At 40.4% G+C, this 15,548-nt stretch overlaps 2 protein-coding genes and 1 non-coding gene across 8 annotated transcripts in view; 2 read left to right on the forward strand and 1 right to left on the reverse strand.

Moving 5' to 3' along the window:
* The window catches only part of ATP1B3 (ATPase Na+/K+ transporting subunit beta 3), a 53,032-nt gene that overhangs the window by 23,577 nt on the left and 13,907 nt on the right, over window positions 1-15,548 (reverse strand). For 3 of the 6 annotated variants that reach the window (XR_010113903.1, XR_010113904.1, XM_063610699.1), the window contains exons 2-3: window positions 1,708-1,799; window positions 193-321 (exon numbers count right to left, since the gene is read on the reverse strand). Coding sequence is in view for 4 of the 6 variants with exons in the window: in XM_063610699.1 (XP_063466769.1) it covers window positions 193-321; window positions 1,708-1,799 (221 nt within the window). In the remaining 2 variants the exon portion in view is untranslated. Of the gene's footprint in view, window positions 1-192; window positions 322-517; window positions 652-1,707; window positions 1,800-15,548 lie in introns of those variants that run through there. The other 3 variants (XM_055295195.2, XM_055295198.2, XM_055295196.2) reach the window with 2 other exon arrangements.
* Window positions 910-1,016, forward strand: LOC129492347 (U6 spliceosomal RNA). The gene has a single exon (XR_008660809.1). It is a non-coding gene; the product is annotated as a U6 spliceosomal RNA (small nuclear RNA).
* On the forward strand, window positions 12,095-12,713 carry LOC129491211 (large ribosomal subunit protein uL11-like). Its single transcript, XM_055295199.2, has one exon. It carries the CDS (start codon window positions 12,177-12,179, stop codon window positions 12,672-12,674), a length of 498 nt encoding a protein of 165 aa, XP_055151174.2. The 5' UTR covers window positions 12,095-12,176; the 3' UTR covers window positions 12,675-12,713.

Raw genomic sequence — 15,548 nt, forward strand, 5'->3', positions numbered from 1 at the left:
CGGGCGTGGTGGCACATGCCTGTAATCCCAGCTACTTAGGAGGCTGAGGAGGCAGGAGAATCGCTTGAACGTGGGAGGCAGAGGTTGCAGTGAGCCAAGATCATGCCACTGCAGTCCAGCCTGGGCAACAAGAGTGAAACTCTGTCTCAAAAAAAAAAAACCAAAACAAAGTCATAACTGCAAGATAATTACCTGGGCTAGGAATCTGGTCACGGTATTTTGGAACCTCATCGTTGAGAGTCTGAAGCATAACCCACATCGTGAATGAGAAGAGTGCAGCCAGGAACCCATAAAAAACTAGGTAGAAGAGCAAGATCAAACCTGTAAAAGAAAATGAAACCTATGAAATGTGCACGCTCGCGTGTGTGTGTATGCATGTTTGGCCAGGGTGAAAAACAAACCAAATGTTCTTGCAAGGGTATGATCCCAAGCTCTGCCATGCACATAGCCAAATATCCTCATATTCAGGACACATAAATTTGCCCAAGCAAGGGGTATTTCAGCAGGCAGCACCCACCCATCCAATGACCCCTCCTTTCCTCTGGTATTTCCAAGTTAAAGCAGCTTCCACCATTCACACTTTGGTTCAAAATCAAAGCTTTAAAATTCCAGCACATTGGGGAATGTTTCCCAAAATGAACTTGATGCCCTCTAAAAAGATAAAAGATGGTTTTAGGTAAACAAAACTCCCAATATTTACATGTTCCTTTAAGTGGCGAATATAAAAGAATTAGTATATGAAACCCATATTTCACAGACAGTAATTATTTGCTTAAATTTAAGTTTTAAAAAGTGAGTTAACGGCTCACACCTGTAATCCCAGCACTTTGAGAGGCTGAGATGGGAGGATCGCCTCAGCCCAGGAGTTGGGACCAGCCTGGGAAATACTTTGTCTTCACAAAAAATTAGGTGCTCACTTCAGCAGCACATATACTAACAGTGGAACGATACACAGAAGATTAGCATGGCCCTTGTGCAAAGATGACATGCAAATTTGTGAGTCGTTCCATATTTAAAAGATTAAAAATATATATATTTTAAAAACTGAATTCATTGAAAGAATATCAGGAAATGTGCAGATAAGGCCGACTCATGAAGATAGCACTCAATGAATAAAGTTTAGGACACACTGGTCAAATGGCAGGGCTCGTGCAAAAGTGAAAAAAGGACAAGGTCAGAAACAAGCCCTCTGATCAATGGAATTCATAGCTCTACTGCTAAGCACAAAGCAAGATTTGGGAGACACACGTTTCAACATTAAGGGCTTAATCTCTTTCCTTTCACAATTTGGGAACACTAAGATCTATCCTGAACCAGTGATTTACTCTGGGAACACTTAAAATCAATTATTTTTCTCAAATGTCTATATTCAAAGTTCTAACATCAGAAGTGGCTGCCGACAAGTATATTAGAATACATTGGTAAAGTCACTTGTATTTCAAGGTTTAAAAACTGATCAAAGATTCATTTCTGTGATAATATATTTCTGAATATATTTTCCCCCTGGGGAGTGGCTCCACAACTTTCTTCTGATTCTCCAAAGATCCCATGACCCCAAAACAGACTGTGCTGAAAGCTAGATAACTTTTATTTCTCAACTGCAAGGCAGGAATCACCCCCAACCCCCTTTTTCAAGTAAAGGGGAAATAGTTCAAGCAATTTCATTTTATAATTTAGACTAGCATTCTACCCCTCCCCCCCAATTACCAGGTGGCCAAAATAAGGATCGAGAGGACAGAAGAGAGGAGAACAGGATGTCACCTTCAGACAGCATCACTTCCCTACCACATACTGCGATCCTGTTGCAGAAAAAGAAAAGACCAATCTCAAAGAAGTAATCAGTTTGCTATAGAGGGAAATGAAACACACAGAAAGCCCACAGGCCAGTTTAAGAAATTCTTTGAGATCTAGGTGTCTGCAGGAACGAAGGGATAAAATCCTCTACACCAGGGCTGACAGAAACGTAAATGTAATGAGTGTGGCTGTATTCCAATAAGGTTTTGCTTACAAAAATAGGCAGATTGGGGCCACAGTAGTTTGTTGACCCATGCAGTTGACATTAAAGTGGAGATGTCTGAAACAAAATTGCTAAGAAAGAGTTTAATTATTTAGCAGTGTTTTTAAGTCATCTTAAAATATTCTTATTACAATACTGTTTTGAACATTTTGATTTTACATTTCTAGGAAAATAATGTAAATTAAATTTACAAAATAGTTACAAAGCAAATAAATATATAGCAGATATGAACAAACTGTATCCAAATCTGCTTTCTAAGGAACTATTACACAATGAAAATAATGAGTACAAAGAATTACATTCATACAATATATACACAAATTAACAGCTATGTCCCAAATCTGATGCCATATACTAGTGGCCATTAGAAACAAGTAAATAAGTTATTTCTAGCACTGAAGTGAGTTTTCCTTACTTGAACAAGACCCTTCTGCCAAGAACCAAATCTAATTTTTAAAAACTTAAACTAGTCAGTCTCACATATAACTATGATACTTTATCAACCACCTCTTCCCTCTCAGAGAAGAAACATCAGAAAATAAAAACAGAAGTTGTAAATTGCTGCTCTTACCCAGGTGTAAAATGGCAGTTAAATTAGTTACTCAGATGTAGTTTGCTGATGGGGCTCTAAATGGCGGCGTCCTGACTTAGTCATGGATGGTGTTCATGGAACCTGTTCAATGTGCCATGCCCGCCTCAGTGCTACTCGATGTAAGCAGAAAACAGCAAATACAGCCTAAATAGTACCTATCATATTACTAACGTTCCCTTGTTAGTTTAAAATCTTTCAAGAAATTTCCTTATTACCCAACTAAAGAAACTAACGTGGGCCAGGCGCAGTGGCTCACGCCTGTAATCCCAGCACTTTGGGAGGCCAAGGCGGGCAGATCAGTTGAGGTCAGGAGTTCGAGACCAGCCTGGCCAACATGGTGAAACCCCGTCTCTACTAAAAATACAAAAAATTAGCCAGACATGGTGGCACATGCCTGTAGTCCCAGCTACTTGGGAGGGTGAGGCAGGACAATCACTTGAGTCCGCAAGGCAGAGGTTGCAGTGCACTAAAAATTACACCACTGCACTCCAGCCTGAGCAACAGAGTGAGACTCCATCTCAAAAAAAAAAAAAAAAAAAAAAAAAAAGAAACTAACATGGACTTAAATAATGAAGAAACATCAGTATTTATTTTATTTTACTCTTGTTGCCCAGGATGGAGTGCAATGGTGCAATCTTGGCTCACTGTGACCTCTGCCTCCCGGATTCAAGTGATTCTCCTACTTCAGCCTCCCAAGTAGCTGGGATTTACAGGCGCCTGCCACCACTCCTGGCTAATTTTTATATTTTTAGTAGAGATGGGGTTTTACCATGTTGGCCATGGCCAGGCTGGTCTCAAACTCCTGACCTCAAGTGATCCACCCAGCTTGGCCTCCCTAAGTGCTGGGCCTCCCTAAGTGCTGGGATTACAGGCGTGAGCCACAGCACCCAGCACCCCTCTTCATTTCTGTTCCTTCTCTCTCTCCTCATAGTTTTGATAAGGGGGAAAGTGGGTGTGAGACAGAGATCCACCCGGAGGCAGTGTAGCAGACTGGTTATACACATGGGCTGTGCTAGAGAATCCAACAGGGCTCAAATCCTGGCCTGATCTCTTTCCTGTGACTTTGGACAAGTGTCCTAATTTCTACCCCCATCTGAAAAAAAGTAGTAAAGACAGTATCTATCTTCATTCACATGATAGAAAGGAAAATAAAGGTCAAGAGATTTGACAACATAAAAACAAAACTCCTAAGGGGGGGAAAAAGCAAGAACAAACTAGAAACATTTTGGAATGATAAGGCAACTAGACATTATGGAAGCGTATCATTCTAATTACCCTCAGGTACCCAGATATTAGGTACCTAATCAATTGCATTTTACTCTCAAAAAATGTTTTGACAAATGAGGTTTGATTCATGTGGACTCTACAAAAGAAAAAACCAAGGCTGGGCGTGGTGGCTCACATCTATAATCCCAATACTTTGGCAGGCCCGAGGCAGACAGATCACGTGAGGTCAGGAGTTCGAGACCAGCCTGGCCAATATGGTGAAACCCTGTCTCTACTAAGAATGCAAAAAATAGCCAGGCGTGGTGGTGCAATCCTGTAATTCCAGCTACTTGAGAGGCTGAGATGGGAGAATTGCTTGAACCGAGGAGGCAGAGGCTGCAGTGAGCCGAGACTGCGCCACTGCACTCCAACCTGGGTGACAGAGAGAGACCCCTTCTCAAAAAAACAAAAACAAGAAAACAACCAGACAGGCAAGAAACCTGGCAAGGCTTACCACCATGTCATCCAGGGGAAGGAGAAATGGGCCCTGTCCAGCTCTTCTGCCTCAACCACACTGGGCGTACAATTCAATTCTGGCACCAACTACCCCACGCTATGGGCTCAGTCCTCCATAGAAATGCCGCTGCAGAGGTCCTCCCACTACCCACACTTCTGACCAACTAGTAACTAATACAGGAGGTTTCCACTGCACCCTCAAGTTTGTTCACTAGAATGACTCACAGAGCTCAGGAAAGTAAGTGCTCAACTTAGGATTTCAGTTATATTATAAAGGATACACACAGAATGGGGTCTAGGAGGCAATGCAGATTCTGTGTCCTCTCCTTGAGGAATCAGGACTATCTCCCTCCCAGCACATGTGTTTCCCAACCTGGCAGCTCCACTGAACTTCAGTGTCCAGAGTTTTTACTGGGGTTTCATTATGTAGGTATGATTGACTAAACCACAGGCCACACAATAGAGCTCAGTTTCCAGCCCTCTCTCCTGCCCTCCTTGGAGGTCTGGCTAGCTCAAAGTCCCAATCATATTGGGACATGGTTTGGTCTTTCTGGGCGACCATGCTCCATCTTGAAGCTATCTAGGGACCCACTGCCAGTCACTTCATTAGCATAATAAAGACACTCCTACTACTCAAATTCCAGGGTCTTTAGAAGCTCTGTGCCAGGAACCTGGAAAAAACACCAAACAAAAAAGAAATTTTTTTTTGAGACAGGGTCTTTCTCTGTCACCCAGGCTGGAGTACAGTGGTGCAATCAAAGCTCACTGCACCCTCAAAATCCTCAGCTCAAGTGATTCTCCTGTCTCAGCTTCCTGAGAAGTTGGGACTAGAAGTGTGTGCCACCACACTCAACTGACACTTTTTTTTTTGGAGATGGAGTTTCTCTCTTGTTGCCTAGGCTGGAGTGCAATGGCACGATCTCAGCTCACCACAACCTCCGCCTCCTGGGTTCAAGTGATTCTCCTGCCTCAGCCTCCTGAGTAGCTAGGATTACAGGCATGGGCCACCACACCTGGCTAATTTTGTATTTTTAGTAGAGACGGGGTTTCTCCATGTTCATTAGGCTGGTCTCAAACTCCCGACCTCAGGTGATCTGGCTGCCTCAGCCTTCCAAAGTGCTGGGATTACAGGCGTGAGCCACTGCATCCAGCCAACAAATTCTTTATTCTTTATTATGCAACACCAGCACACATAATCTGGACACAGGGAAAAGTCGTGGGGCTTCATGAGGGCCTGGAAATATGCCCCCTCAACACATGACTAGACCCTGTGATCTTACTCCCAACCTCTGCACACTTTCTAGTTAAATTCAGGGACTCAGATGCTAGAAAGACTGGGCCTCTCAGAAAATTCTGATGACTAGCAACCATTTCCATTTGGTAAATAAACTAGCATTCTGTTTATAGTTTAAAACATTTTAAAGCAGAGACATGTATAATTTCTAAAAAATCCATTATATGAACAGGTGCAAGTTTATAATCTTTTGTATATTTGAATTTTTAAAAACGATACTGATTTTTAACAGGATTATTCACATACCATTCACATATGTAAAGTGTGAAGTTTACATTTTATATTCAGAGTTGTATAACCATGACCACAATAAATTTTAAAATATTTTCAACACCTCCTCCCAAAACTCCATACCCATTCCCATTCCTCTCCCTCCCTGCACCCAGCTCCTGGCAATCACTAGTCTACTTTGTCTCTATAGATCTATTTTCTAGACATTTCCTAGAAATGGAATCATGTAATACATGGCCTTTGTCACTGGCTTCTTCCATGTAAGGTGTTTTCAAGGTTCATTTATGCTACAGCATATATCAGTACTCCATTCCTTTTTATGGCTGAATAATATCCCACTGTATATGGATATACAATATTTTATTGATTCATTAATCAGCTGATGTGCATGTGAGTTGTTTATATCTTTTGGCCATTGTGAATAATGTTATAAATATTCATGCACAAGTTTTTGTGTAAATAAATGCTTTCATTTCTCTTGGGTATATACCTGGAAGTCAAAACCCTGCTAGGTCATATGGTAACTCCAGCCTTTTGAGTAACTGGTAGACTGTCTTCCAAAGCAGTTTCACCATTTTACACTCCTACAGCAGAAATCCAATTCCTCCTCAACCTCATTAACACTTCTTTTACTGTGTTTTCATACAGCTATCCCACTGGATACGATGTAGTATTTCTTTGTGGGTTTAATTTGCATTTTCCCTAATGGCTAATGATGCTGGGCATTTTTTTCATAAACTCATTGGTTATCTGTATATTTTCTACAGAGAACTATTTATTCAGATCATTTTCTCATTTTTAGATTTGGTTATCTGCCTTTTTTATTAAGTTCTAAAAGTTATTTATATATAGATACAAGCCCCTTACCAAATATATAATGTGCAATTATTTTCTCCCAATCCACGAGTTATCCTTTTACTTTCGTAATAATGTTATTTAAGCAAAAAAGTTTTTAATTTTGATGAAGAACCACTTATCTACTTTTTCTTTGTTTGTTTGTGCTTTTGGTGGCATATCTAAAATAACACTGACTAATCCAAGGTCATAAAGACTTGCATCTATGTTTACTTCTAAGAATTTTATAAATTAGCTCTCAAGTTTGGGTCTTTGATCCATTTTGAGTTAATTTTTGTATACGGTTTGAGGTAGGGGTCCACCTTCATTGTTCTGCATGGAAAGATCCAGTTGTCCCACTACTGTTTAAAAAACTATTTGTTGGCCAGGCACGGTGGCTCATGCCTATAACCCCAGCACTTTGAGAGGCCTAGTTAGGTGATCACCTGAGGTCAGGAGTTCGAGACCAGCCTGGCCAACATGGTGAAAACCGGTCTCTACTAAAATCACAAAAATTAGCTGGGCGTGGTAGCATGCACCTGTAATCCTAGCTACTTGGGAGGCTGAGGTGGAGAACTGCTTCAGCCCGGGAGGCAGAGGTTGCAGTGAGCCAAGACTGTGCTACTGCACTCCAGCCTGGGTGACAAAGTGAGACTCTGTCGCAAAACAAAACAAAAAACAAAAACAAAAACCCAATGAACATGTACTGTTTTAATAAAATGTATGCACATATATGTATACAAACACTCACATTTTATATAATTAAAATTATTGTAATATAAAAAGATTAAACAAGATTAAATAACCTGCCTAAGTTAACCTACCAGTAAAAGAAATAGACCAGTATCTCTCCATGTGGTACCTGACCTGGCCGGCTCTCCCAGGGAGTCTCAAGCTCTATTGTCTTTTCTAATTAAAACTCCCATTCTCTAAATAAAAATATCTCATTCAAGTATTCTGTATTACTCAGGGTGATAGAAATTCACATGTGAATAATATCTGCTGCTTCTCTACAAGAGTTCAGTTATTACAAATGACAGATATGTAAACAATGAATTATAGACACTGGATGCTAGGAAAAAAACAAAAAGAATGTTCTCTAGCAGGAAGAGGAAGAAAAGGGACATCAGAGAAGGCCACCCAGAAATAAAGTAGTTGGCTCACCAAAGATGGAGAGAAGGAGGGAGCTCTGGGTCAAAGACTAGGTGATGAGATGGAGTACCAGAGCAGGAGCAGTCAGGTGAGCACAGCTTTGCTTCTCTCAGTATGCATGAGCCCCTGGTGCCAAGCAACTAGCAACAGTAGCAGCAGCATCTGCCTGAAGTGGGAACAGGGAGCTTGGGCTGGAAAAGTGGGCCATGTTCTGAATGGGTTGGTGAAAGGTTACAGGAGCAGAGAGCCTCCACACCCAGGCTGCTCTTGGCTATACAGGCTACCTCCATCCCCAAATGTTGTAATAGGAAAGTCTAAACACACAGAAGAGGAGCACAAAACCAGTAATTATCACACATTCAAAATAAAACTAACCCATAAAGAAAAGTACCAAACTCAACAAAGACAGCAATGCCTGAAAACACTGGGCTGTATCAGCAAATAGAACAAAGAAAAATAAGCATAATTAAACAGTAGAAGGTGAGGGATAATTTTTAAAAATTAGATATCATAATCTGATTATTGAAATAAAACTTAGTAGAAAAGCTTAACTGAAGAAGAATCAAAACTGAAGAAGAACCCAGACAGTTACAAAAATGAAAACGCAAACCAAACACTGGGAAAAAATATTTGCAAAACATAAAATAAATGACTCACTCCTATCTAGAATATATGAAGAACTTTTACAACAAAACGCATTACTTATTTTATTTTAGAAACAGGGTCTCGTTCCACTGCCCAAGCTGGAGTGCAGTGGCACAATCATAGCTCACTGCAGCCTCAAATTCCTGGGCTCAAGCAATCCTCCTGCCCCAGCCTCCCCAGCAGCTAGGACTACAGGCACATACCACTATGCCCAGCTAATTAAAAAAATTTTTTTTTTTGTAGAGAAGGGGGTCTTCTTAAAAAAAAAAAAAAAACTTTTTTGTAATTTTACTAGAGACAGGGTTTCACCATATTGGTCAGGCTGTTCTTGGACTCCTGACTTCAAGTGATCCTCCTGCCTCGGCCTCCTAAAGTACTAGGATTACAGGCATGAACCATCATCCCCAGCCGAGAAGGGGATCTTGCTCTGTTGTCCAGGCTGCTCTCAAACTCCTGGGCTCAAGTGATCCTCCCACCCTGGCCTCCCAAAGTGCTGGGGTTACAAGTGTGAGCCACCGCACCCAGTCCAAGACACATTTTTTGAAACAGGCAAAAGATCTGAACCGAAACTTCACCAAGATATAAGGACTGCAAAAATAAGCCCATAAAAAGGGTGTTCCAAATCATTAGTCACCAGGGAAGGCAAATCAAAACTATAATGAGCTACCACTACATACCCACCAGAATGCTAGAAATTTAAAAGACTGACCATACCATGTAATGACCCAGAAGTGCAACCACTGAAACTCTCACATCCTGCTGGTGGGAATGTTTTTTTTTGTTGTTGTTGTTGTTTTAAAAAAAAGAAAAAGAGGCCGGGCGCGGTGGCTCACGCTTGTAATCCCAGCACTTTGGGAGGCCGAGGCGGGCGGATCACGAGGTCAGGAGATCGAGACCACGGTGAAACCCCGTCTCTACTAAAAATACAAAAAATTAGCCGGGGGTGGTGGCGGGCGCCTGTAGTCCCAGCTACTCGGAGAGGCTGAGGCAGGAGAATGGCGTGAACCCGGGGGGCGGAGCTTGCAGTGAGCCGAGATTGCGCCACTGCACTCCAGCCTGGGCGACAGAGCGAGACTCCGTCTCAAAAAAAAAAAAAAAAAAAAAAAAAAAAAAAAAAAAAGAAAAAGAAAATAAAAAGTTTGACAATTTTTTGAAAAGTTAGCAACATGCACACCTACCAAAAGATCCAGCCAATCTACTCCTAGATATTTACCCAAGAAAAATAAAAGCACATGTTCACACAGTAGGGAAATGAGAATGTTCAGACACTTTATTTGTAATCACTGAAAACTGCAAACAACCCAAATATCCACCAACAGATGAATTAATAAATTTGGCTATATCCATACAATGCAACACTATTCAGCAATAAGAACTATGGATACACATGGAAACATAGATGGATCTCAAAATAATTATGCTAAACAAAAAAGAGGCGGGACACAGTGGCTCACGCCTGTAATCCCAATACTTTGAGAGGCCGAGGCAGGTGGATCACCTGAGGTCAGGAGTTAGAGACGAGCCTAGCCAACACGGTGAAACCCAGTCTCTACTAAAAATACAAAAAATTAGCCAGTCGTGGTAGCGGGCACCTGTAATCCTAGCTACTCGGGAGGCTGAGGCAGGACAATTGCTTGAACAAAGGAGGCAGAGGTTGCAGCGAGCTGAGATCGCGCCACTGCACTCCAGCCCGGGCAACAGTGTGAGAGTCTGTCTTAAAAAAGAAAAAAAAAAAAAAAAAAAAAAAAAGACAATAACACGCACAGGAGCTGTCATCTCCTATGATAGTCAGACCCTCCCCCCCAAAAAAACATACCGCATGATTCCCCACATACAGACATACACCACGTAACATTTCAGTCAGTGACAGACTGCATACACAACAATAGTCCCATTAAGATCATAATAAAGCTGAAAAATTCCTATGGCCTAGTGATGTCGCAACACAACGCATTACTCACGTGTTTGTAGCAATGCTGGTATAAACAAACCTACCAGTCACATAAAAGTCTAGTATGCAACAACTATGTACAATGCATAATACTTAATAATGATAATAAACTGCTATGGGTTTATATATTTACTATGCTATACTTTTTGTTGTTATTTTATAGTGTACTCCTTCTACTTACAAAGTTAACTGTAAAAAGCCTCAGGCAATCCTTCAGGAGGTATCCAGAAGAAGGCATTGTCATCACAGAGGACAGCCCCATGCGTGTTGCTGCCCCTGAAGACCTTCCAGTGGGGCAAGATATGAAGGTGGAAGACAGTGATACTGATGATCCTGACTCTGTGTAGGCCTAGGCTAACGTGCATGTTTGTTCTTAGTTTTTAACAAAAAAGTTTAAAAAGTTAAAACTTTTAAATAGAAAAAAGGTTATAGAATAAGGATATAAAGAAAATATTTTTGTGAAGCTGTACAATATGTTTGTGCTTTAAAAGCTAAGTGTTATTAAAAGTATATAAAGTCGCTGGGTATGGAGGCTCACATCTGCAATCCCATAGCTTTGGGAGGCTGAGGTGGGAAGATTGCTTGAAGCCAGGAGTTCGAGACCAGCCTGGGCAACATAGCAAGACTCCATCCCAACTAAAAAAAAAAAGTTGTAAAAAGTTACAGTAAGCTAAGGTTATTACTGAAGTAAAAAAAATTTTAATAAATTTAGTGTAGCCTAAGTGTACAGTGTTTATAAAGTCTACAGTAGTGTAATGTTCTAGGCCTTCACATTCACTCACCACTCACTCACTGCAACTGCAGTCCTGCAAGCTCCATTCAAGGTCAGTGCCCTATACAGGTAAACCATTTTTTATGTTTACATGGTATTTTTACTGTACCTTTTCTATGTTGAGATATGTTTACAGACAAATACTTACCATTGTGTTACAAATGCTGACAGTATTCATCCAGTAACATGTTGTACAAGTTTGTAGCTAGGAGCAATAGTCTATACCATATGGCCTATATGTCTAGAGGGCTACGCCATCCAGATTTGTGTGAGTCCACTTTATAATGTCTGCATAACAATGAAATCAATGAAAACAGCTAAGCACATTTCTCAGAAGGCATGACTGTATTTAAAACAGAGTGTCAAAAAGCGGATTTTTGCTTAGAGCCTGGGGAGGTAAGAACAGAGATGGGTTACAAAGGGCCAAGAGGAAATGTTTGGGGTGATAAACGTTCATTATCTTGATTACAGTGATCGTTTCATGAATACAGCATATGCACACACATATACACGAGTGTATACCAAAACTTCCAATATGCACACCACATATTTGAAGTGTAACTATGTATACTTCAAATATGTGCAGTTTATTGTATGTTAATTATACCTCAATAAAGCTGTTAAAGACAAAAACTTAACCTCAGGAGAACTGGTCAAGCTGAAGAAAAATTCAGTGAGCTAAAGATCAAGTCAGGTATTCTATGACCCTGGGCTAACAGAGAGGGAGTATATGAAAAATTGTTGAGACATTGGGGAGAGAACCAGAAATACAAACAAATCTAATAGGAACTCCACAGGAAAAGAGGGTGGGGCAAGAACTCTCAAAGAAATAACAAGCTTGTGTCTAGATTGGAAATGTTAAAAATTACTGGAAAACGCTCTCGGCTTTCGGCTCGGAGGAGGCCAAGGTGCAACTTTCTTTGGTCGTCCCGAATCCGGGTTCATCCGACACCAGCCGCCTCCATCATGCCGCCGAAGTTCGACCCCAACGAGATCAAAGTCGTATACCTCAGGTGCACCGGAGGTGAAGTCAGTGCCACTTCTGCCCTGGCCCCCAAGATCGGCCCCCTGGGTCTGTCTCCAAAAAAGGTTGGTGATGACATTGTCAAGGCAACAGGTGACTGGAAGGGCTTGAGGATTACAGTGAAACTGACCATTCAGAACAGACAGGCCCAGATTGAGGTGGTGCCTTCTGCCTCTGCCCTGATCATCAAAGCCCTCAAGGAACCACCAAGAGACAGAAAGAAACAGAAAAACATTAAACACAGTGGGAATATCACTTTTGATGAGATCGTCAACATTGCTCGACAGATGCGGCACCGATCCTTAGCCAGAGAACTCTCTGGAACCATTAAAGAGATCTTGGGGACTGCCCAGTCTGTGGGCTGTAATGTTGATGGCCGCCACCCTCATGATATCATAGATGACATCAACAGTGGTGCTGTGGAATGCCCAGCCAGTTAAGCACAAAGGAAAATATTTAAATAAAGGATCGTTTGACAACTGGTGGAAAAAAAAAAAATTACTGGAAAACATCCTACATCTAGACACAAAAAGGTAAAATTTTAGAACATCAAGAATAAAGAGAGCTGGGTGTGGTGGCTCACGCCTGAAATCTCAGCACTTTAGGAGGCCGAGGCAGGCAGACAGCTTGAGATCAGGAGTTCGAGACCAGCTTGGCCAACATGGTGAAACCCCGTCTCTACTAAAAAAAATTAGTCGAGTGTGGTGGTGCGTGCCTGTAATCCTAGCTACTCGAGAGGCTGAGGCAGGAGAATCGCTTAAACCCGAGAGGTGGAAGCTTGCGGAGGCTGCAGTGAACCAACGGCACCACTGCACTCCAGCCTGTGCGAAAAAAAAAAAAAAAACTAAGGCAAAGAGGAAAACTACATAAGGCAACGGTGAGCAGAGATCTGCTAAGACTTACTGGTAACATCTAAATAAGATGTTTTAATTGCTTTTCCTTATCAATTCTGAGGAATAATTTGCATATGGTAAGTTTCCTCCATTTCAGGTATACAATTCCAGTGAGTTTTGACCGTTGTATAATCTGTGAAGCTACCACTCCATTAAAGATATAGAACATTACCATCACATCCAAAAGGTTCCTTGTACCCCTTTGCAATCTACACACCCTTCACCAGGCAGCCAATGATTTTGTCACTGTGTTTGTATTTTACCATAAGGCTAAAGTTTTAAATTTGTTTATATTTGATAACTTTTTTTTTTTTTTGAGACAGTCTCACTGTCACCCAGGCTGCAGTGCAGTGGCTCGATCTCCACTTGCTGCAACCTCTGCCTCCCAGTTCAAGCGATACTTGTGCCTCAGTCCCCCGAGCAGCTGGGATTACAGGCGGGCATCACTGCGCCTGGCCTATATTCAATAACAATTTGTAATTAAAATGTCAATAATATGGCAGGAATAATTTAAAAGTGGTAATAATAAAGGACATTATCAGAGTCAGTTAAAAAATCCACTTAATGCTGTTATAGAAGACAATCTAAAATTAAAACACCAATGGTTGAAATAAACAGGAAAATAAAAATAGGTCTTGGCTAACAAAAGAAATGTAGATATGGCATTATTACTGTATGCAAACTAGAATTCAAGTAAAAAAGCATTTGCGAGGGTGAAGATACTGTGTATTTAATAAAAGTAAATAAAAACACATCAAGAAGATACAGCATAATAGCCATGAACCTCTGTGATGCTAAGTGGCTTCAAATGATTAAAGCAAAAGCAGAGTTACAAAATTCACCACAATCATGAACAGAGATGTTAACATACCTCTCCAGAAACCCACAGATTGAGTAAAGAACAACAAAAAGGGCAATATGTATTTTTAAAACATAATAGTTACCTAGTATATGTAGAACTTTGTAGTCACCAAGAAATGCACTCTCTACAAACTTGGAACACTGCCCCCAAACTGACCATGACTTACATTACAAAAACAAAACACAATTCAAAACTAAAAAACATTAAAAAAAAGAGAGAGGCCACATTCTCTAACATCTCAAAATAAATACACTAGAAATTAACAATACAAATTTAGAAAGTTGTATCTCAATCCTTGAATTAAAAAGACAATAAAAACAAATATCCAAAAATTCAAAATAATGTAATTAGAGCAGAACTCAAAGTAAAACCCATAGCTCTAGATGCATTCATTAAAACATCATTAAAATATACGACTAACAAAAAAGCCAGATTTAGCTCAAGACTAAAATAAATCCAAAGAAAGTAGGAGAGATTTAAGATAAAAACACAAGTTAATGGACACAAAATGTAATGAAAAACCACACCAAAACCATTCAATACATTAAATAATAAATCAATTTGATCAAAAGTGTTTTCAATTAGTAAATGTGAAAACAGATGAAATATAAAATCTTTTAGGAAAATTAAAATGTTCAAACCACGAATTTTTACAAAAAAGAGCTTTACCCCGGTAAAAGACACCAAGTCTAAATGGCTTTAGTTAGTTCTCTCAAAATGGAAAGAACAGACTATTTTCTGTACATAAACTATTATTTGTGTATGCTCTGCAAGTTACCTTAATGGTTTTTATAAGGCTTGCACTATTTGGATACTAAAACTGAACAGATAGTATTGACACAAAATTTACACATGTATTTTACTTTACAATCACAAATACAGAGCCTACTACACAGTGTGATGATACACAGGAATCAAGATACAGATCAACAAAACAATATCCTAAAAAGAATCCATATAAAATGGAATTTTTCATTTAACAAAGTTGCCAATTCATATCAGTGGGGAAATGATGGATTATACAATATATAGGGATAAGTGATTAAGAAAAGCACATAGAAGACTGTTAAATCTGTGCTAATGTTCATTTAAAACCATTACAATTTAAAAAATAAACCAAAATAAGAGTTAAGAGATAAGAGAACAAAAAGATAGGTCCATAAAGAATATTTACAAGTATAATAAAGGCTTAATATTCAAAGTGTATCAAAATTTCCTTTAACCAGTAAGAACATAACACAGGCTGGGGGCCGTGACTCACCCGTGTGATCCCAGCACTGTGGGAGGCTGAGGCAGGCAGATCGCTTCAGCTCAGGAGTTTGAGACCAGCCTGGGCAACATGGCGAAACCCAGTCTCTACTAAAAATACAAAAATTAGGTGGGTGTGGTGGCTCACACCTGTATTCCCAGCACTGTGGGAGGCTGAGGCGGGCAGACACTTGAGGTCAAGAGTTCGAGACCAGCCTGGCCAACATGGTGAAACCCCATCTCTACTAAAAATACAAAAATTAGTCGGGTGTAGTGGCGGGCACCTGTAATCCCAGCTACTTGGGAGGCTG

This window comes from Symphalangus syndactylus, chromosome 10 (assembly GCF_028878055.3).
Source record: "Symphalangus syndactylus isolate Jambi chromosome 10, NHGRI_mSymSyn1-v2.1_pri, whole genome shotgun sequence".
Classification (NCBI taxonomy): domain Eukaryota; kingdom Metazoa; phylum Chordata; class Mammalia; order Primates; family Hylobatidae; genus Symphalangus; species Symphalangus syndactylus.